General features: G+C 39.5%; 1 protein-coding gene across 1 annotated transcript in view; it reads left to right on the top strand.

Annotated features, from left to right (window-relative positions):
* Window positions 1-6109: 6109 nt before the first annotated feature.
* LOC127437226 (kinesin-like protein KIF15-A) overlaps window positions 6110-24071 on the top strand; it is a 98717-nt gene continuing 80755 nt past the window's right edge. The window contains exons 1-13 of the mRNA XM_051692031.1: window positions 6110-6212; window positions 6445-6472; window positions 7718-7901; window positions 8725-8801; window positions 8893-8930; window positions 12461-12558; window positions 12665-12844; window positions 13146-13355; window positions 21687-21812; window positions 21887-22009; window positions 22176-22314; window positions 22404-22486; window positions 22758-22955. Coding sequence (XP_051547991.1) covers window positions 6194-6212; window positions 6445-6472; window positions 7718-7901; window positions 8725-8801; window positions 8893-8930; window positions 12461-12558; window positions 12665-12844; window positions 13146-13355; window positions 21687-21812; window positions 21887-22009; window positions 22176-22314; window positions 22404-22486; window positions 22758-22955 — 1503 coding nt within the window. The 5' untranslated portion in view covers window positions 6110-6193. The remainder of the gene's footprint in view (window positions 6213-6444; window positions 6473-7717; window positions 7902-8724; window positions 8802-8892; window positions 8931-12460; window positions 12559-12664; window positions 12845-13145; window positions 13356-21686; window positions 21813-21886; window positions 22010-22175; window positions 22315-22403; window positions 22487-22757; window positions 22956-24071) is intronic.

The following is a 24071-nucleotide window of genomic DNA, read 5'->3' as shown; positions in this document are numbered from 1 at the left end:
AAACCCCCAACCCAACCCTGTACAACTCCAAAAGAAAGCGGCCTGCCTGATGTACAAGTTCGGGGGGCTTTGAGTCCAGGTTCAACAGTTACCAGCCCCATGGACGCAAGTTTGGATATTCCCATCCTTACCCCCCCCGCCCCCCCCCCCCCCATGGGTTCCCATCCAGTGTTCTGTCGCATGGCACCAGTTCAAGTGCATCCCTATGGGAGTCATGTCTCCCAGTGCTCGGTTCAACGAGTGTTCACGCTGTAAAGAGACTCAGTGTCAAGCACACAAGCAGTGTCACCACACAGTTTGCACAACACCATTCCCACACTCCCAATAAAGGCTTCGGCCAATGTGTGTGTGAAAATAAAGATTCAAAAGAATGGAGAAAATCAGCTGAGTGTGAACAAATCTCAGCAGTCCCATATGCTGCCCCAAGTTGTCCACTAGATGGCACCATTGTATCACAAATGAGCATGCCGCCCTTGATTGCAGCTCAATTCAATGCCCCAGCTCAGGTGGGCATGCTCAAAAATCACATATAAGCCTGGCATGCCATGTCGGCCCCCAAGTGGGGGATTCAGACAATTATGCATGGCTACAGACTTTAGTTTGCCACGAAACCCCCACGTTTCGGCGGTGTAATTTTCTCGCAGACGAACGAGAGCTCTGCTCATTTTCTGGAAGAGAAATTTTCTTCTCTTCTAGAGAAAGGGGCAATTCGGGTAGTTCCCCCGGACCAATGTCAACAGGGGTTTTATTCCCATTATTTTCTAGTTCCAAAAAAGGGTGGTTCACTGCGCCTTATCTTGGATCTCAGAGTGTTAAACAGACATTTGAGAAAATACAATTTCAAGATGTTAACATACAACACTCTCTCTCATTACATCAGAACGTTTGGTTCACATCAGTCAATCTGAAAGATGCTTTCTTCCATGTCACTGTTTATTCCCCACACAGAACATTTCTTCGTTTTGCCTGTCAAAGCATTTGTTACGAATTCACGGTCCTGCCGTTCGGTCTCTCCCTGAGCCTGCGTGTATTTTGTCTGTGTGTGGAAGCAGGATTAGCACTGTTACGTCTAGTAGAGCTGAAAATCCTGACACATATAGATGATTGGTTAATCATAGCTTATTCAGGGTGCCTGGGTAGCTCAGTGAGTATTGACGCTGACTACCACCCCTGGAGACACGAGTTTGAATCCAGGGTGTGCTGAGTGACTCCAGCCAGGCCTCTTAAGCAACCAAATTGGCCCGGTTGCTAGGAAGGGTAGAGTCACATGGGGTAACCTCCTTGTGGTCGCGATTAGTGGTTCTCGCTCTCAATGGGGCGCGTGGTAAGTTGTGCGTGGATCGCGGAGGGTAGCATGAGCCTCCACATGCGGTGTCTCCACGGTGTCATGCACAACGAGCCACATGATAAGATGCATGGATTGACAGTCTCAGAAGCGGAGGCAATGATTGAGTAACCGCGCCACCACGAGGACTTACTAAGTAGTGGGAATTGGGCATTCCAAATTGGGAGAAAAGGGGATAAAAAAAGAAAGTCGTAGCCAATTCAAGGGAGAAAGTAGTACTAGACACACAATTAGTGCTCTTGCACCTCGCATCTCTGGGTTTCAGAATAAATCTGAACAAGAGCAATTTCACTCCGTCCCAGAATGTAACTTTTCTGTGACTGGAGCTGAATTCCACTGCAATCCGTGCTCGTCTGTCAGAAGAGCACATTCTATCTCTAATCAATTGTCTCTCACAGTTCAAAGAGGGAGCGAGTGTGCAGTATCGTATTTGCCTTAGACTACAGGGCCTTATGGCATCAGCCATCCAGATTGTGCCCTTGGAGATTTTGAGACTGAAAGCTTTCATGAAATTGATTTTGTGTCTTTATCTCAGCCCCCTATGTGATCTCCGTCGAAACGTTAGAGTGACCTGCGCTTGCACATCAGCATTGTGCCACTGGACGAGCACAAATTTTATGCACACGGGATGCCTCTAGGGGTGGTCATGTTATGAAAAGCCGTATCGACAGACACTTCCCTGACCGGGTGGGGTGCCACCCAGGAGGGCAGGACAGTGAATGGGACATGGCCGACTGAACTACGCTCAGCTCACATAAATTATCTAGATCTCCTCACTGTTTGAAAGGCTCCAAGACACTTTCTGCCCCACCTTCAGGGGCATCATGTCACAGAAAATGTATAGCAAAATAGCAAGTAAAAACATCTACTGATGTCACACTATGTTTAAAGTAATTTACCTATGAACTTTTTCGCAAAAAATGTCCACCACAAGCTCTCTACATCCAAAATGGCAGCCAGCCCCAAATATGCTTGCTTGAAATTCAATCACGTCACTATTTAATACATTTGCATAATGCCCGCTTGAGGGCTACTTTGCCAAACCCCCCCCCCCAAACAAATGTAGTTATAGCTGAGGCCAGGATGAGTTGGGTTAGTGTTGTCTCCATGTTGAGAAGACGCTGTTTTCTTCACTGTGAAAGCAAAACCTCTTTGACAAATTGAAGAATCAGTGGTTAAAATGTATTTTTACCACTACTCCTCAGCAGTACAACCACAACCAATGCCGGATTTTCAAGACGGTTACTCCTGAAAGAGCGTGCAGTTCCCACTTTGTTGGGATAATCTGGCGCTTCAGGATCACAACCTGTAAGTATGTTTGATTATTTGTGGATTTATCTGCTACCGAGAGTTCAAATGCTGAGTTTTGTGTTGTGGCTACGGTGTACACCTAGTGCACAGCTGTAGGCCTCTGCTAACCTGCTAGCTAATTTTATTGTGTTGAAATAGTTTTGCTAATCATCTGCAGGCCCACTTTTACCTGCAACTGTGTCGAATTATGCAGATTGTTTGTCATTCTTACTATCATGAAGTGTGGAGGTGGATTTATTTTTACAAACGGTCATTTTATGTCTGCAATCCACGGTAGTGCTCGGCTAACTTGCTATGTAATGTTATTGTTTTGGTAAGGGTTTACTATTCAGCTATGGGCCGGCTTTTTCCTAAACACAATGAAACAAATTGGTAAATCTCAAGATATAATTATATAATTACAAGCTGTAATGTTACGGTCGCTATATATCTAACGCAGTTGACTAATCACAACAGACTAGGCCAGCTGACTAATCAGAGCAGACTGGGCTTTTCAGAAAGGGGGGCTTTAAAGGTGCAGTATGTAAGATTCAGTAACCCTTGTTATTAATGACACCTGTGGCCGTTAAGCGAAATGCAGCCAGCTACCTGTTGCTCGTGCTCACACTCGTGCACACACTCCATAGGGATGCGAGCGAGCGAGCATCAGCCAAAACAATGACGTAACGTACAAAGAGACTGAACGTGATCCACCGGCATCATGCTGACAGATGAGGTAGCATAATTAAAATTACACAGTTATGATTGTTTTACTACAAACTTTGAGACTAAACTAAAACTACTTGTCAGATAACATAGCATAATAACACACACATACATCTACATACTACCGAACTATACCAGACAGTTTACTGTTGCACTGCACTGTTATGTTGCACTATTGTATGTTTTGTATGTCATATGTTGTACTACGAATAAGAAAATTTTATCCTGTATACCTGACTTTTATTATACAGAGAAGATTGTTGAAATTATTTGAAAGTTACAAAGCAAGGTAGCTTGCAATTCGTCAGTGTTAGCAGGCAAGATCAAGTTAGCTAAAATTACACAGATCAATCCCTATGGCACTATATTTCACATGCTTTACAGTTATGTAAGCTTACCTGTCCAATAGGAAGAACACCAATTCAGGGTCGGTTTTGATCCCCAAAACCGAACGAAGGTCCCTCCAGGAATCAAATGCCCTGCCGATGTTCACTCTAGTTTTCGCTCGACCACGATTACATTCACGCTTAGCCAGACGGGATTCAGTTGATACATTATTTTATTTTTTTGGCTTTCTCTGAGTTTGTGTAGGAGTCGGTGTTGTGCTGGGAGCCGGATGTTTGATGGATTCCATCTCTAAGATAACGTTGCCTAGTATTGCCGTTTGTTGTCGCTATTGAGTAGCGGAAGAGAAGCTATTACTGTCTGAGGCAAGGCTCTCGGGAGCGTGCATAAATGTGACATCCTTTGGATTTTCAAGGCAAAAGCAACCCACTCCCTTCACATGAAAATCAGTCTACAGGCTTTAATAAGTAACCTAAGAATTTTTTTTAAAAGTTGCGTTACAAGCCGTTTACACATTGGCAAAAAAAAAAAAAAAAAAAGGCGAATATTACATGAAAATTGCACCTTTAAAGAGACAGGAGGTAAATCAGAGCATTTTGGCCAGAGTATAAAGAGCAGGATAAAGAACTATATGGTATGAGAAAAATTATGTGTTTTTTGAACATTAAAGCATTTAAACCTATTCTAGTAGACCCCCCAAATAAAATTATGAACCTGTTAATTAGCATAATATTTGCTCTTTAAGTAAAATCAGTTTATTTTAATGAGCAACATTTGTTGAGGCAAGGAATCATTTTTTACAGTGTGCATTCTGTTGTGCTCGGTCCAGCTGTCTTTGAGTGCAAGAGCACATCTATGTGGAAGGCTGTGCTGCTGCTCGTTTGTTTGACGAGGCATGTTGCCTGTACGTCTTACTGACTGCCCCTTATTGCCACATATTAGCCAAAACTTGGAGGTGGTATATCAAGCTTGAATTGCTCCGACGGTATGAACATTCAGGGGGATGATCAACTGTTAAATTCATATGCTCATTTTCATATAAATAATTGCACTACATTAACATGTTAAATCACCAACTCTAATTTATACAAATACATTATTAAATATTAAAATATATTTTATTTAGTATTAACTTGATACAGAAGCACTGGTATTTTTGACATCAAAACAATATGATGAAACTTTCAGGGCTTTACTGAAAAATTCAGGGCTTAAGCGCCAGTAGCCCACCCTTAATTCCGCCCATGGTTTTAAATGTGTTGTTCTTTCGGCTCTCATTTATAATGTCAGCAGACAATAAATAAATAAATAAATAAATAAATAAATTATACAAAAATAAAAAAAAAACAGACAATAGTTGAGAACAAAACATGTTTAAAAAAAGCGAAAATACTGCATAGTTTAATTTAAAATAAATTTTTATTTGCACATAACAGAACATGCATTGAAAAGTGAATCCATAAAACAACCTGTTGTTGATCAAACACACCTCTAGAGGGCATTAACATCTCTATTCATTTAGCAGAAAATGATAAACACATGCATCATTTTTAACCAAATATTTCTGGACTTTTTATTTTAGTTTTCACAAATAGGAATTGCAAGTGCTGAAACATATACACCTATCATGTATTACATATTATATTGTTGTAATGTTTTGGAGCTGAAATAATATTACAAAGATTATTAAGAGATTATTACAGTTAACATTATAACTATATTAAACATTTGCACTACATGATACCTGAAACAAACTAAGCACAATAATAATAAAAACGACAATAAATAAATACATTTCCTAAAAAAAATGGTTAAAGATTTTGTTCTGATGGGCTCTTATTTATTTACATAGAAATGTGTTCTACCTGAAGATAGTAGATTTCATATTTTGCCCATTCTTTTTGAGAAACACCCTAAAACAGACAGACAGTCAAGACCTCAGTTTAACATCTTATTTGAAAAACGTTTACAGATGTTTCTCAGCAGCGACCAGTTTTCTCCAGATTGTCTCCCATCCACAAGTTTTGAATAATTTCCCCCCATAAATTAATACATTTATGGTATAATAATTATAATAATTATAATTGTATTTATTTATCACATGTTATACATTTGCACATATACAGTGAAATTCCTTTTTTTCACATATTGAAAAAATGACTTTCACATTGATATGCCTTGCTTTGTTCAATATTATTATCAAAATAAAATAAAACATCCCTTTTCATTTAATGTATATCAATACCAGTATTCACTCTGATCAAATATTCCAAATCAAAGTCAAACCAGAGCTGTTTTGTATATATACAGTCAAAGAAAAGGTGTGCAATGCTGCTCATTTGAAATACTGCAGTGGTTCCATTTGCTCCAGCGTGTGGCGCTGTTGAGGCAATGACGTCACGGCAGGCGACCGGAAAAAAGAGCGAGGCGCCAAATTTCGTATCTGTTTTTGAGGAGCAGAGAGGAAGAAAGAGAGAGGGATGAATCATGAACCTTAAAGGCAAAGGTGAGGAATTTTACCTCCTGAAATGAGTTATTTTACTGATCGCAAGCTACGACAGACAGATATTGAACATTGCAGCGAAATGTTTTTTGTTTACATCTGGTTGACTGGAGTTATTTACTGTTACAGTCGAACACACTTTACTGTTTACTGCAGTGTGAGTGTGTCCGCAAAAAGCTTCGTTGCACCGTAGTTTTGCTTTAAAATTTGTTTTTATTCTTTGTTTCCTTTACAGCAACCGGGGAATCAACCACTAACAGCAGGTACACACACACACACACACACACACACACACACACACACACACAAACACACACAAACTTGTTTTTATTTAATTGTGGGAACTCTCCAGAGACTTCCATGCATTTTATGGATTTCATACAGATCTAACGATAATTTCTATCCACTAACCATACCCCTAAACCTAACCCTCACAGAAACCTTTTTGAATTTTTACATTTTCAACAAAACAAAACATCGTTTAGTATGTTTAATAAGCCATTTCCCTCTTGGGGACCGCTGGCTGGGCCCCACAATGTAGCATAAACATATACACACACACACACACGCACGCACGCACGCACGCACGCACTCACTCACTCTTCACCTATATTCTCGAGGGGTGAATGATGGAGAGCGCCATTGTTTGAACCATTAATGTTTTTTGATACCATGCATTGGCATTAAGTTTGTTGCTTTTTGGTGTGATACTTTTAAGTGTTTTATGTTTGCAACTGAGACCAGCTAATTTAAATGAAAGGAGATTAGAACATGTAGTTTATAATTTCTATTAGTCAGTTGGCTTATGTTTGTTCTTCAGAAATAAATTAATAGGACTTTATTTTCCAAATCTCAGTATTTAATTACATGTTGAAAAAAGTTACAAAGCTCCTAAAGTTAATGTGTAGGTAATTGTTCATGTTTACAATATGGTATTTCTGCAGATGTTGTTCTACACAATCAGATATCTGTATTGACACACATTTTGTACTTGTGCATCCTTAGATCAACTGGTTTTCTTTCAGGTTCCAGATTTTACATTGGTCATCCAGTTCATCCGTTGACATACTCAACACAGTATTGTTTATTAGTTAGAAGAAAACATATATTGCCTTAAAATCAAACACTGAAGTAATATTAAAACGAACTGTGTGGGCCCAACAGCATAAAAAATAATTAACGTCACATGCAAATAGTATAATTTTAGGACTTTTTAGCTTAGTTTACTTTTGACAAACCGTATTTATCCTTGTTGCAAATGAACCGTGTTCAATGTAGTGTGGGTTGGAATTTCTTTTACACTGCTTGCATTTTTATAGTTATGTTTGTTTCTATTTAGCATTGTTTTTCACTGCTGTCTTCTTGGAAATCAGAACAGATCTGTTGAGAACCATTGAACTAAGTGTTAATCTTTTGTCTTAAGGATGGTTTTTACTGTAGGGGGTATCGAAGATGACTGAAAGAGAGACACATTTCCTCATTTAACCTCCTCTATCTGTGTGCTGCAGTGATGGAGATGCCATCAAGGTGTTTGTGCGTGTTCGGCCCTTGACTCGAGGCACTGGGTTAATGACAGATGGTGATCACAGTCTGTGCCTGACGGTGACGTCACCGCACAACGTCAGACTGCACTGTAAACCTGAGCCTCGAACCTTCACTTACGACCATGTTGCTGACATGAACACGAGTCAGGTGAGACTTTCATCATGGTTCCCCCTGTTGTGGAAAACCTGGATGTACCAGGATCAGAATTGTAAACTTGTGTTTTGCAGTAGCCCTGCAACATTAGCAAGCTGCAATTTTATTTATCCTATTTTTATTATTATTTTTTTTAATTGCCCATTCTAATTAGTGGTCATCTTTTGCATCTTGACGATATCTCGGCAATCAGAATCCAGTGAACACAAAAGGTACCAGTGAGAAAAAAGAACATATATCAAGAAGGTTAATAATACAAATTTAAAAAACATGCACAAAGATTTAACTGATGCAACTGTCTATTATTTATGCATTTTTTTTTTCCACTCCTGAAATGTAAGATATTTGAATAAGGGAAAATAATTAAACTTTTGCCTAAGTCAGAATTAAAATTGCAATATCAACAAATCGCAATATGAGTTTTTTTGTCCATATTGCACAGCCCCAGGCCAGGAAAAATGTCACTGGCTTGATATTGCTCTTGGTGATTGCTTGTATAGGGTGAAACTTTCTGTCTTTTAAGAGTCTTTTTGGAGACATTTCATTGGTCAAAAACTGTGGGAACCCTGATCTAATTTTCTTGGGCCTCACAAAGCCAAATCCCTCCATTGAGCTGCATTCAAATGTCAGGATGGTTATCTTTTTAAAGTAATTTAATCACTTACATGTATGTTTAAATCTATTCCTTCTAAGGTTTGGTTGATGACAAACAAATGGCCATGATTTTAACAATATTTATTGCACTCTGCTGAGATTCATCTTCTTTGGGTGAAGAGCACTGATGAACCATCTCATCGCTGTTCTGTGTTTTTCTCAGGAGGAAGTTTTCTCCAGTGTTGCTAAAAACATTGTCGAGTCGTGCATGAATGGATACAACGGCACCATTTTTGCTTAGTGAGTTCCTGCGTCTCTGAGCTTCTCTCAAAGTAAAGAAGTGCTTGGAGCAATTACGTGATGTTCATGATGAATTTTATTTGTGTTTCAGTGGGCAGACAGGCTCAGGAAAGACCTTCACTATGCTGGGTATGTGCTGAGATCTCTGTTCAATACCAGTTCAGGGTTTTTCCTGGCTCAAAATGAGGCAGAGGTGGTACCATCCTGATCATGCACATACACTTGTACCATGCCTTCCACTGGCTGAAGCAAACACTTACAAGCAACATATTTTAGGTGTTCTAATAACTAGATGATTGAAGAAAATGACTTATCAACTTAATAGCATATTTAATTAAAAAAGCTAACCTGTTCAACATTAAATTAATTAAATACAGCATAACAGCTAATGTGTTCATTTATAGTTAACAAACAGCAAACTTGATTAACCTCTTAAACCGATAATAAGATCATCTCTGATCTTGGGTATGTGGGTGGGTATGGTGGGAAGGGACGATGTTTAGAGACCAATCAGCCACTGTTTTACAGCTTGGATTGGATTGATCGCTTAGATTGACAGGTCTTGATTTACCATGCGCACAACTGAAACAGTGCTGGATCTTATTACTTGTTGCTTATTCTGTGTAATTATGTTTCTGGTTTATTATGGCATTTACAAATGTAAGTAGTTCTTAGGTTCAGTAAAACCCTCTGATCACTTGTTTGGAGAGTTTTTTGGACTTCTGATAAAAAAGGCTACCTTGGTTCCAAATGCCATAACTTGCTTTGAGATAACAATACAAAATTTTGCCCAGATACAGTTGACGTGATTGTAGTCATCATGTCAAGCATGAATAATTAACAAAATGAATAATTAAACTGCATCACTTTCTCAGCAGTGTTGTAACATAAGAGCCTCCAAAAATGAGATGTACCTGTTTGCATTTTTTAGGAAATCAAGATTATGCATGGTTAGTAATTAAGTCACTGAAATAAGGCCATGAAACACATAATAGATTTTTTACTCACAAAATTAACTTTTGTGAGACACTTTTTGTGTTAGAAAGGCAGTATCGGATCACGCTCTTCTTCTGAGGTAAATTCACAGTGTGTCTTCTTCCAAAAAACGATAATGAGCTCAAACGGGAAAGACTGTACCTCTCGTTGGTTTCATACGGATTACACAGAGAATATTTGTTTTCGATTTAAATTGGTTCATTTCAAAGAAGACAATTCAAGCTTTTTATAGACATATTTCTCATGTCTGCGAGGCAAGTATACGCTGAGTTTCGGTTCATTTTCGTGACGCGCTCCAGACACAAGTTCACAGAGACCGAGACGGCAGAAAGCGCATCCTGTATGATTTCTTTATTTTACAAAACCACGCCGTTTTGCTGTTATTGTGAGTGTACACACATAAAAGTAAACCCTTTATAGTTTTGAATGATGTTTTACTCTTATCTGTATGACCAAAAATTACGGAGTATTTCTTTCTGCTATTATAAGGGAAAAAGTCAGGTGATCGCGCCAGTGCCTCCAGTGACCACAGAGGATTGACTATGTTATGTTATCAATATATAAAAACAACTCAAACAGGAGAAATTAAAATATTGAATTTTGGGGGCATTTCCGACCCTCCACGACGCTATTTGAGCCAACGCCTGATTAGCTTGCTTGTTGTTAAGCTTAATGGAGGGCTATTGCCTAAGTTCTGCTGGCTCTATGGAGATTTTTTTTATAGTGATTTAATTTCACAGCAGTGGCAAACAATGTCGAAGTTTAGGGCAGACATTATCCTTACCTGGTTGTCACCAATGAAGGCTGGTCAGGTAGACTTCGATGTTGCCAAAATTTAAATAAAAACTAAAATATAAATTAAAAAATAAGGAATTACTTGCAAAAAGGGCACTTATCTAGTGAAAGAGGGCGGGTGCTTGAGCACCACTTGGGGTCTATCTGTGCACGTGACTGCCTGCCTGAGCTTCGTCGACAGTCGGTGGCGGCACGGAATTTGACGGAGGCGGCCATCTCATAATTCTCTATGCAGGAAAGACCCTGCAGTTAGTTTTTGGGTGAGTGTACTGTATACTAGAGCGTGACCGATATGGGATTTTTTAGGGGAAAATTCACAGATTACTGATATGGTGGCCGATATATTTCATTTTTGAGCCGGAATGAAAACAGACCTTTTCTATGTGGATTGTTCACCGATTTTGCAACGATATGACTATGCAAAGTACTCAGAAGGCTACTTTCTTAAACAAATATTTTTATCAAAGAATATTTGACATTATTATTATTATACATTGTCAACAAATTCTAGAAATGAACACTGAGAAAATAAAGAATAAATAAAAATACAATAAATAGCTTAATAAACATCAGTACTGTTTAGTATCAGTCAAATGCTGACTATTTTAATACTGCCAGTTATTTAGAGGCAGGTTGTAAAACAAGAAGCATTTACACCTGCCAAGACAAGAGAAAAACAGCGGCAGCAGTATTACACCGTATTCTGCTATACAAGTTCAGGGGGAACTTTCAACAGTGGAAAACCAGACTTCTAAATATTACATTGTATAAATGCAATGACTGGAATTGTTCGGTTGAAGGGGGTAACCAAACTGTGAATCCTGAACAAAACAGTTTGATGAATACATGTTTACACATTAGCTTCCAGTCAGCTGACAAGCAATGAAAGTAGCTACGTGATTAGCTAGTTAGCTATAAGCTCATTGTCGCGGAGAGTAAAAGATGAACTTTATTTACTTTCCAGCATTGCGTCTCACCAACTAGGTAACAACGTAGCATGAAATCAACATTCAGCAGACACAATCCACCACCGCACCGTTGTCTGCTGAGCTGCAAAAAGATGCTCTGATATATACCTTTCAGTCTGCTACATTACTTGCTGCACTGACAAACTAACACGGCACCGCTGAACTCCGCCCTGTCTGCAGAGCCACCGTCAGCTCATCTCTGTAAACAGTGGAGTCGGAGCATGCTCTGCTAGACAAACTACGTTATGACACCAATTCTAAAGCATTGTTTTCTGCATTATATGTTCTGAAAAAACGTTTTCATATCTGCGCATATCGGTAAACATATACGCCGATACCGATATATCGGTGAAAGACTAATATCGGCCGATATATCGGTCGGGCACTACTGTGTACATGTTTGGAATGTACATTGGCAAAATAAGCTTTTGCTTATTTAACCCTCAAAAGACCCAGTGTAGCAGAATTGCAAAATTTGTTTATAATGTGTATTTCAGATTTAAAATGGTAAAAAACTTCACGAGCTGGCAATCTGACACAAAACAACAGTTTTGGTGGGGGGAAAAAATGCATATTGAATGTCACAGCTTGCTAAAGTCACACAATAGTGACCTCAAAATTTACTTAAAAATCAAGGTCCTACCATAGACTGCCATTGTTTCTGAACGGTTTATAATTGTGCCGTGCCGAACCATGCTCAAGTGGAAATGCTACTGTAACCTGTCTGTACAGTCCTCAGAACCATTCGGCCTGATGGTGGAAAAGCGGCTATACATCCACTACATATCAGCATCATTTGTTTGCAGATGACACTTTCTTTTTCTTTTTTTATTTAATGCAATGACATTCAGACATTTTTTACATGTTGAATGATGTTTTAGTGTGTGTTTGTGTGTGCAGGCCCGTCAGAGCTGGATAATTTCTCAGATGAGATGCGTGGTGTGATTCCTCGTAGTTTTGAGTACCTCTTCTTTCTCATCAACCGAGAGGTGGAGCGGGTGAGGCAAATTCCATTAAATATTCATCTAAAATATAAATAATGGCATCGCATTAAATATAGATTATGTGTAACATGACTTGATCCGGTTTCTGTTTTTTCTGCAGTCTGGTGGTATGAAGAGTTTCCTTTGCAAGTGTTCATTTATCGAGATCTATAATGAGCAGATTTATGACCTGTTGGACAGCGTCTCCACCTGTCTGTTCCTGCGAGAGGACATCAAGAGAGGCGTGTTTGTGGAAGGAGCCGTGGAGAAATATGCCGCATCTGCTGCAGAGGCCTATCAGGTGTGAAACTATCAAGAGCTGTTAAAATAACCAAAACCTAGGTCTGCTTTTTGTTATATGCTTTCTTTTTTTTCTTCTTATTTATCAGACCAAAAATTTATTTAAAAGGCTGAAAAACATAAAAGCAAGGGGCAGTAGGACATGTACACTCCCTTATACTTTTAAATACATTTTAACTTAAAATCTTGATGTTTAAAAAAAAGAAAAATAAATGGACATGTTGTACATCAGCTACCCATTGTATATGTTCTCTTTATTCTAACTGTATTGCCTTGTTACCCTCTGTGATGTATTTGTGCAGGTGTTGTCTATGGGGTGGCGGAACAGGCGAGTGGCGTCCACCTCAATGAACCGCGAATCATCTCGTTCACACGCTGTTTTCACCATGACGCTTGAATCTAAAGAGACAGGACAGGAAGTAGTCAACATCAGAACCTCTCAGCTCAACCTGGTTGATCTCGCCGGGTCCGAGAGACAGAGAGACACACATGCGGAGGGTTCACGACTTAAGGTGCTTATGTTGGACTTTTCAAAATATTTTAAATGCCTATTATTTAGCTGTTATTGCTTTTGGCGTGTTTTTCACCGTACACATAAGAACTGCATAAGGTGTCTTGTGTAGCCAGACCTTTGATTTGTGGCAAAAACTGGTCAAGAAATGCCCACTTACCAGTGATGGGCAGTAGCTTCGCTACAGATGGCGAAGCTATTAGCTTAACTGCATTTCTGAGTAGCGAGGTGGTAGCTTCGCTAGTTTTTAAATCAAGTAGCTTTTCAGTAGCGAGGCTTTATTTTTCATTAGGTAGTGGCATATCTTTGACAAAAGCTACACTGCTACATCATACATCACACCAGTGTTTACTATCGCCAGTCTTGAATTGGAATGAAAGATGTACGATTCACAAATGAATCGCTCATTTGAGTCGGGTCACACATGATAGCAAAGTGGTCTGAATCGGTTCGCGATTCAATCTGAATGACCCAGAAAGCTCACGCTCACTTGACAACACGCAAACAGAATACTTTAAAACTAGGGCTGGGTATTGATACAGATTATTCAATTAGATTCCGATTCACAAGCTCTCAATTCGATTAAATTCCGATTTTGATTAGATTCAATATCGATTCTTATGGGTTTATTTCAGTTATAATGTCCATTTTGCTTAATTTATATGTCCCAGCTAATATTGTTAATTAAACAGCAGACAATTTAATTAGGTACATTAGAAAAATATTAATTTTACTAATTATATTGTACTATTTTTTTCATTATTTTGGTCACATTTTACGTTTAAAAAAATGAACAAATAAATGTATTCAATCAATAAGATATTACATTTCATATATTTTGTTACATATTTGTTAAATTGCTTAATTTGTACTATTTACTATGTAATATTTATATTGATTTGTTGAACACATGCTAAAACCGGTGCTGTCTCTAACAAAACAAAAGGCATTTCTGTAAACAGCGCCTTTAAATGAGCGCATGTTAACTAGAGAGGACTTGAATGGCTTTACCTCATCTGTGCGATGCATGATTAGAATAAAAAAAAATATTGAGTTGTTTTTGATCAACAACTGACTGTAAAGAACAGAAAGGGTATTAAAAGAGACCATATTCAATGACAAATTGCTTGCGTGGATCATTACACATTACACGCAACAACTTTTTCTCTCAACACGCTGTGAAAGGATCTCGCTGCTGAACACTTCACGACTAAACTACACAATTACTGGTGAGTGAAATGTAAACATTTACTAGCCAGTTGCCAAATATTAATCAGAAAAACAATATTTTTACCCACCCCTATTTAAAACACAGAAAATAAAGATAATGCAGGTTGCAGTGGATCTACAATCCATGGAAACGAAACCTCCAAATGCTTCCTATCATTTGCCAGTGATGAAGAAGTTCTTTAAGTTCAAAATGTGTGCAGCTTGTTAACGACTACTGCAGGTAAAGACATTTTACCACCGAAAGAGTATCAAAACACTTAGTAGCCTACATGAAAAAAGTACCATCGCATTACCATGTTTTTTGCACATCTACCATTACTTAGGAGCACCATGTTAATACAATGGTATATGAATAAGGTAATTATATATCAAATTACCATGGCAGTACCATGGTATTCTTTGAATTACCTTGAAGCATCTTGTAAATACAATAATAGTCTATATGATTATGGTAACTTTATCAAATTACTATGGTAATATACCATGGTATTCTTTGAAGTACTTTGTAGAACCATTGAAATACAGGATTGTTGGGTCTCATGTACTTCGATAGGAGACAGAGGCAGGCCTACATACAGTCATAAAGCCTGACTGCGGCCTGGAGGAACACTCAAAGCCTGATAACACAAACGGCGCCAAAATCAAACAAAGGGAGTCGAAAACAGACTACAGATCCCATCAAGCCTTGCTCACTTTACACCTAGGTGTGAAATTCTGAAGGATCGAACTCTCAACTCCTATTGGATGTAACGCACGACAGAACGCGTCCCTCAACCATGACCTCATCGAGAGTATAAAACCTCGGAGAGCCTTCTAAGCTTTGCTTCCAGAGACAGTTTGAGCCGCGTCTAGTTGCAGTCCTGCTGAACCCAGGTGTAGCCTCGTTGCCCGAGGAAGTAACCGACGTACCTGAGCTTTGGCCATACAATCTCCATCTTGCTGGACGAGCTGAGATTTCTCTGTGTTCCACCGAGCATGCTAACGGATCCATAGGAGAACGCTGAGCAATCCGCGCCTCACCCTTTTGCCTGCAGAAGTGAAGAAAGATTTCTCTATCTTCTTCAACTGAGTCGACTTCGCTGTTTTCTCTGCCGAGAATCAGCCGCCGTACTGCCTGCCGACAGAGTGAGGAAACGATCTCCCATCATCACCCGAGCTTCGAGGAACCGAGTCGGAGTCAAATGACGGATGAACACTCATTCTACCCACATCCTCATGCGACTCGAGGTCTACGTCTGGGCAAAGATAGATTATTATAGTGTGTTATTCTTGTGTTTCAAGGTTGTTGCTTGTACAGTTTACGGACCGCCGAGGCAGCTCATTGCTGCTAATAATACTCAAGGTATTAATGTAACTTTCTCTTACCACGAATGATTTGCTGTGTTGTCGTCCAACCACGTTGGGCTGTTTGTGCATTTCCGCCATCGTCGGTGAGACCGGCACACTGAGTTTATCCATTAAAGAACCAACAAACACGGCGGACGGTTTATGAGCCGTTCGCCACGTCTCTGAGTGATAAAACTAATAGTTGCCTTCTCTCCCATGATCGTGAAACCGGCTTCGGAGCACAATGCGACGATACTTGAACAAAAATGAGCTGCATGGTCGAGTTGCCAGAAAGAATCCAATTCCACAAAAAAGCCCGGTTACAATATGCCCGACAACACCTTAACACGCCTCACAGCTTCTGGCACACTGTAATTTGGAGTGACGAGACCAAAATAGAGCTTTATGGTCACAACCAAAAGTTTGGAGAGGGGTCAGCAAGTTTTGTGCTCCTTGAAACAACCACACCGTCTTTTTCTAGAGCAGCCTGTATTTCTCCTGAGGTTACCTGTGGGTTTTTCTTTGTATCCCGAACAATTCTTCTGGCAGTTGTGGCTGAAATCTTTCTTGGTCTACCTGACCTTGGCTTGGTATCAAGAGATCCCCGAATTTTCCACTTCTTAATAAGTGATTGAACAGTACTGACTGGCATTTTCAAGGCTTTGGATATCTTTTTATATCCTTTTCCATCTTTATAAAGTTCCATTACCTTGTTACGCTGGTCTTTTGACAGTTCTTTTCTGCTCCCCATGGCTCAGTATCTAGCCTGCTCAGTGCATCCACGTGAGAGCTAACAAACTCATTGACTATTAATACACAGACACTAATTGCAATTTAAAAAGCCACAGGTGTGGGAAATTAACCTTTAATTGCCATTTAAACCTGTGTGTGTGTCACCTTGTGTGTCTGTAACAAGGCCAAACATTCAAGGGTATGTAAACTTTTGATCAGGGCCATTTGGATGATTTGTTATCATTATGATTTAAAAAGGAGCCAAACAACTATGTGATAATAAATGGCTTCATATGATCCCTATCCTTAAATAAAAGACAGTGTTTTTTTTTTTTGCATGATCAGTCATATTTTCAAAATCAATGCCAAAATTTCACAATTTCTGCCAGGGTATGCAAACTTTTGAGCACAACTGTATTTTGAATTGACTCAGATTTTTAACCCCATGATGTGGGTTTGTTTTCTCTTTTAATCATTTAATGTAATTGAGTGTTACTATGGTTTGAGGATGTACCTGTATGCGGAGTTGGAAATCTCAAGGATTAATAGTGGTGTTTTCCTTATTACATCATGTGGTGTTCTGAAAACAAAAAGAAACAAATGAAACACTGTATGTAGGCTGTCATCCGCACAGCCTAACCGAGCAAAGTGGGTGCGTTTTCTCGTGTGATTAATCGAAAGTGAAGTGCTGCCGGCTGGTGATATGTGAATGGCTTGCTTGCGCTGCACGAGTCTGTTGGGTATACTGCAGTCTCGTCACATTTAACTTTTTGTTTAGCCTCCCAGTCAGCTCATGAAAACATGCTGCATGATCATGAGGAAGGATTACATCAAGATGTAGATTGAAATGTATGTGCGGAATTTATATAAATAAAGTAGTCTACTCCTCTCTCGCCATTGCTGGCGTGCCATTGATTTCCCCTCTGCGTGCCAATGCTGGCACGCGTGCCATACATTGCCGACCCCTGCACTATACTGTACTATGCTATACTATGGCTTTGATAAACATGATATGAAAAAGTCTTTTAGATGCTTTGTCTATGACAGTATGCTCTGTGCATCTGGTTGAAAAAAAAAAAAATAGCTTAAATGTAGAAATCTACTTTTGGTGTGTAACTTGCTATTTTCTCTCAAGTGTAGCTTGGCTTAACTAATTTCTTTTGAGTAGTTGGTAGCTTTGCAAGCTACATTTTGAGTAGCTTTTATTTATATGTGTGTGTGTGTATGCATGCATACACAGTGCATTCAGAAAGTATTCAGACCCCTTCATTTTTTCACATTTTGTTATTTTGCAGATTTATGCTAAAATGCTTTAAATTATTTTTCACATCAGTCTACACTCCATACCCCATAATGACAAAGCAAAAACCAGATTTTTCATAACTTTGCAAATTTATTAAAAAGAAAAAACTGAAATATCACATTGACAAGTATACAGACCCTTAACTCAGTACTTAGTTGAAGCACCTTTGGCAGCGATTACAGCCTCAAGTCTTTTTGGGTATGATGCGACAAGCTTTGCACACCTGGATTTGGGGATTTTCTGCCATTCTTCTCTACAAATCCTCTCAAGCTCTGTCAGGTTGGATGGGGACCGTCGGTTGACAGCCATTTTCAGGTCTCTCTGGAGTGATGTTCGATTGGGTTCAAGTCTGGGCTCTGGCTGGGCCACTCAAGGACATTCACAGAGTTGTTCCTAAGCCACTCTTGCATTGTCTTGGCTGTGTGCTTGGGGTCATTGTCCTGAACCTTCGGCCCAGTCTGAGGTCCTGAGCGCTCTGGACCAGGTTTTAATTGAGGATATCTTTGTATTTTGCTGCGTCCAGCTTTTACATTTACATTTATGCATTTGGCAGATGCTTTTATCCAAAGTGACTTAAAGTGCACTTATTACAGGGACAATCCCCCTGGAGCAACCTGGAGTTAAGTGCCTTGCTCAAGGACACAATGGTGATGGTTGTGGGGATTGAACCAGCAATCTTCTGATTACCAGTTATGTGCTTTAGCCCACTACGCCACCAGCTTTTCTTCAACCCTGACCCGTCCCCCAGTCCCTGCTGCTGAAAAACACCCCCACAGCATGATGCTACCACCACCATGCTTCACCGTTGGGCTGGTATTGCGTAGGTGATGAGCTGTGCCTGGTTTCCTCCAGACGTGACACTTGGAATTGAGGCCAAACAGTTCAGTCTTCATCAGACCAGAGAATTTTGTTTCTCACAGTCTGAGAGTCCTTTAGGTGCTTTTTTGCAAATTCCAAGCAGGCTTTCATGTGTCTCTGAGGAGAGGCTTCTGTCTGGCCACTCAGCCATAAAGCCCAGATCGGTGGAGTGTTGCAGTGATGGTTGTCCTTGTGCAAGTTTCTCCCATCTCCGCACATGATCTCTGGAGCTCAATCAGAGTGACCATCGGATACTTGGTCACCTCTCCTACCAAGGCCCTTCTCCCCAGATTGCTCAGTTTGGCCAGGTGGCCAGCTCTAGGAAGAGTCCTGGCTGTTCCAAACTTCCATTTAAGAATTATGGAGGCCACTGTGGTCTTGGGAATGTTTAATGCAGCCGAAATCTTTCTGTAGCCTTCCCCAGATCTGTGCCTCGACACAATCCTGTCTATGAGCTCTGCAAGCAGTTACTTTGACCTCATGGCTTGGTTTTTGCTCATATGCATTTTTAGCTGTGAGACCTTGTATAGACAGGTGTGTGCCTTTCCAAATCATGTCCAATCAATGGAGTTTGCCACTGGTGGACTCTTATCAAAGTGTAGAAACATCTCAAAGATGATCCAGAGAAATGGGATGCACCTGAGCTAAATTTCAAGTATCATAGCAAAGGGTCTGAATACTTATGTCAGTGTGATACTTCAGTTTTTTTATTTTTTATTTGCAAAGATATTGAAAATCTGGTTTTTGCATATGGGGTATGGAGTGTATATTGATGTGAAGAAAAAAAATAAAGCATTTTAGCATAAGGCTGCAACATAACAAAATGTAAAAAAAAAAAAAGGGGGGGCTCTGAATACTTTCTGAATGCACTGTGTGTATATATAAATATACATACATACACACACACATATACAGTATATATATATACAGGTGCATCTCAATAAATTAGAATGTCATGGAAAAGTTCATTTATTTCAGTAATTCAACTCAAATTGTGAAACTCGTGTATTAAATATATTCAATGCACACAGACCGAAGTAGTTTAAGTCTTTGGTTCTTTTAATTGTGATGATTTTGGCTCACATTTAACAAAAACCCACCAATTCACTATCTCAAAAAATTAGAATATGGTGACATGCCAATCAGCTAATCAACTCAAAACACCTGCAAAGCCTTCAAAATGGTCTCTCAGTTTGGTTCACTAGGCTACACAATCATTGGGAAGACTGCTGATCTGACAGTTGTCCAGAAGACAATCATTGACACCCTTCACAAGGAGGGTAAGCCACAAACATTCATTGCCAAAGAAGCTGGCTGTTCACAGAGTGCTGTATCCAAGCATGTTAACAGAAAGTTGAGTGGAAGGAAAAAGTGTGGAAGAAAAAGATGCACAACCAACCGAGAGAACCGCAGCCTTATGATTGTCCAGCAAAATCGATTCAAGAATTTGGGTGAACTTCACAAGGAATGGACTGGGGCTGGGGTCAAGGCATCAAGAGCCACCACACACAGACATGTCAAGGAATTTGGCTACAGTTGTCGTATTCCTCTTGTTAAGCCACTCCTGAACCACAGACAACGTCAGAGGCGTCTTACCTGGGCTAAGGAGAAGAAGAACTGGACTGTTGCCCAGTCCTCTTTTCAGATGAGAGCAAGTTTTGTATTTCATTTGGAAACCAAGGTCCTAGAGTCTGGAGGAAGGGTGGAGAAGCTCATAGCCCAAGTTGCTTGAAGTCCAGTGTTAAGTTTCCACAGTCTGTGATGATTTGGGGTGCAATGTCATCTGCTGGTGTTGGTCCATTGTGTTTTTTGAAAACCAAAGTCACTGCACCCGTTTACCAAGAAATTTTGGAGCACTTCAGGCTTCCTTCTGCTAACCAGCTTTTTAAAGATGCTGATTTCATTTTCCAGCAGGATTTGGCACCTGCCCACACTGCCAAAAGCACCAAAAGTTGGTTAAATGACCATGGTGTTGGTGTGCTTGACTGGCCAGCAAACTCACCAGACCTGAACCCCATAGAGAATCTATGGGGTATTGTCAAGAGGAAAATGAGAAACAAGAGACCAAAAAATGCAGATGAGCTGAAGGCCACTGTCAAAGAAACCTGGGCTTCCATACCACCTCAGCAGTGCCACAAACTGATCACCTCCATGCCACGCCGAATTGAGGCAGTAATTAAAGCAAATAGAGCCCCTACCAAGTATTGAGTACATATACAGTAAATGAACATACTTTCCAGAAGGCCAACAATTCACTAAAAATGTTTTTTTTATTGGTCTTATGATGTATTCTAATATTTTGAGATAGTGAATTGGTGGGTTTTTGTTAAATGTGAGCCAAATTCATCACAATTAAAAGAACCAAAGACTTAAACTACTTCAGTCTGTGTGCATTGAATTTATTTAATACACGAGTTTCACAATTTGAGTTGAATTACTGAAATAAATGAACTTTTCCACGACATTCTAATTTATTGAGATGCACCTGTATATATTCAGTACACAAGTTCTTTTTCTAACTATTTATAATTTCAGTATAGTTTTTTTTTATTTTTTATTATTTATAGTTTCAGTATTGTTTTTCAAATGGTTTATAGTTTCAGTTTAGTTTTATTTTCAAACCATTTGTAGTTTCAGTATAAGATATTTATAGTTTTAGATTTTTTTTTTTTTAATTAAAGTTTCAGTATAGTTTTCTTTTTTCAATCTCCTGTTTTTATTTTAATTTTAATTAAAATACACTTGCACTGCTAATTTTCATCTATGTGATCATTTTTGCTGTAAGTGTGAAAGCACGACACTAACCTGCTTTTGCAGTGTGAAACAAGCCTTCAAAATTACCTGTAACTGTACAAGTTGTAATCTTGTACCTGTGTGTTTTAGGAGGCAAGCAGCATTAACCGGTCACTGATGTGTCTCGGTCAGGTGATCATGGCCCTGATGGATGTGTCCAATGGAAAGAACCGTCACATATGCTACAGAGACTCTAAACTGACCTTCCTTCTCAGGGTGAGAATGATTTAACAACTGTCTGAATTTATGTAGACGAGTGGATCATGTTTAACTGCTCTTCATGTCATCAGGACTCCCTGGGAGGAAATGCTAAGACGTACATCATCGCTAATGTGCATCCTGGCTCCAAGTGCTTCGGAGAGACGCTCTCCACCCTGCAGTTTGCTCAGAGAGCCAAACTCATCAAAAATAAGGTGGAACAGCGGAATCTTTCATCCAAACTTGTCTTATTCTCAATGCTCTTTAAAGGAATTGTTCACACAAAATGGAATTTAAATGTAAATGGTGACAGAATGTTTTTTTTGGGTGAACTAACCCTTTAAGGACTAGGGCTGTGTGTGTGTGTGTGTGTTTCTGTAGGCTATGGTTAATGAGGACACTCAGGGGAATGTCAGGCAGCTTCAAGCGGAAGTGAAAAAACTAAAGGAGCAACTCGCAAACGCTCTTTCACAAACATGCATTACAGTGCTCACACCAGCAGACCAACAAGCACACACAGGTACACACACACATCATAGAGTTCATACAGATTAAATAACAGCGGGTGAAATTTGTCAGTTCTGGTTTAAATTGATGTTCGTTTTGCAGGTCTGTCTGATAAGGATGTTTCCTATAAGATGCAGTTCATTCAGGCCATGCACTTCTGGAAGAAAGGACAGGAGGAGAAGAAGGTGGTGTTTTTTTTGTTAATTTTACTTAATTTTTGTGTTGTCTAAAGTGTTGAATTTGAACTTGAGTTGTGTAGCCATTTATTTATTTATTTTACAAAGAAAACTGGAAATCAAAATTGACCCTGTTTACTTTCTGAAAGGCTTCATACACATCCATTTTATAATTTTCCCTGACATGATTTGCAATTGCGTTTCACGTTGTCTTCAAGTTTTTAGATGTCTATCATAGAGTTTGCAGGTTCTTCCCATGAACATTAGTGTTGCGTTTCAGGCTCTTCAGGAAAAAGTGTCTCAGCTGCAAGCTGCCTGGGCACAGAAGGAGAAATTCATCCAGTCCAACCGCATGATCCTGAAGTTCAGAGATGATCACATCGCTCAGCTGAAGAAAGAGATACAAACGGGCCACAGATCAGAACCCGAGCAGCAGATTCAGCAGTTGCAGGAGGAGATACGGCTGCTACGTGATCAGGTAATACATCTGACCCAATAATACAAATGATACTAGACATAGCCATAGTCATTGCACACTTCCATTCATGCGTTGCCATGTAAATGAATAAATAAATGGCATGAAATGTGCATCTTATGTCTCTGTAATGTAGTCTTATGTAAGCGCTTCAGATTCGAACCATCTTTGAAGGTGATCTGAGAATGATTCGCTTCAAAGCGCACTACCAAATACAGGTCAATTGAGAATGGATTTTCCTGATACCGATAACTAAGCTGGTGGAAAAAGCCGATAAACAATTAATCTGCCGATAGTTTTTAAATCAATTTATAGAATAGAAAAAAAAAAAATACTAGTCTTTCCTTACTCTGGGGGATGCAGACGTGGAGGCTGGAGGAGATTAAAACATTTATGAAATCCCATTTGCAGTTTATTGCTCAACCGAAATCCCAAATAATAACCAGAGAAAAATTAAGATTTGGTGCATAATGCAGGACTGCCAGGGTTTTTCCTGCATTGAAAATTTTTCGGTGGCCGCTGAAGTGGAATTTCGGGCTGCTGAAGAAAATTTTATGACATAAAGCACTTAAAGCAAGATGAATAAGCTCTAAATATGCTTCTCATGTGGTACGTGTATGTGTGCGGGATGACTGAAGACTGGTATAACTGGCGTGTCGCGCGATCCACCGACAATCTCTCGTGCAAGTGATGCACTCTTCTCTATCATACTACTTTATACTGGAGCACGTGTGCGCGTCAACCGGGCTTCACTCAATATGTGAGCTCCAGTGACAGGATAGCGCAAAGCGGATCACATGCGTGATTAAACTGGGCTTCCCTCGATATCATGGCACATAACAAATCTCTTGCGACCCATTTGAGTTCTACATTACAATTTTCTATTTTAAAGTGCAATGGGGCAATGCAGCTATGTCAAACAGCTCTGACATTCTGAACATCACTGATGAGGGAAAGAGAAAACACCTGCACCAGCAACAATAACAAGACTTTTTACATCAACACCCTTACTAACATTTATCACAGTAAACTTAAATAGATTTTTTTTATTACAACTGTGGTAGTTGTATTAAAGTTATGTTTTTAAATGTGTTTAGGTTATTATTTTTTCATAACAAA

The sequence above is a fragment of the Myxocyprinus asiaticus genome, chromosome 48 (genome assembly GCF_019703515.2).
Source record: "Myxocyprinus asiaticus isolate MX2 ecotype Aquarium Trade chromosome 48, UBuf_Myxa_2, whole genome shotgun sequence".
Classification (NCBI taxonomy): domain Eukaryota; kingdom Metazoa; phylum Chordata; class Actinopteri; order Cypriniformes; family Catostomidae; genus Myxocyprinus; species Myxocyprinus asiaticus.
Note: the sequence above shows the minus strand (reverse complement) of the source record. Positions and strands in the feature narration are given on the sequence as shown.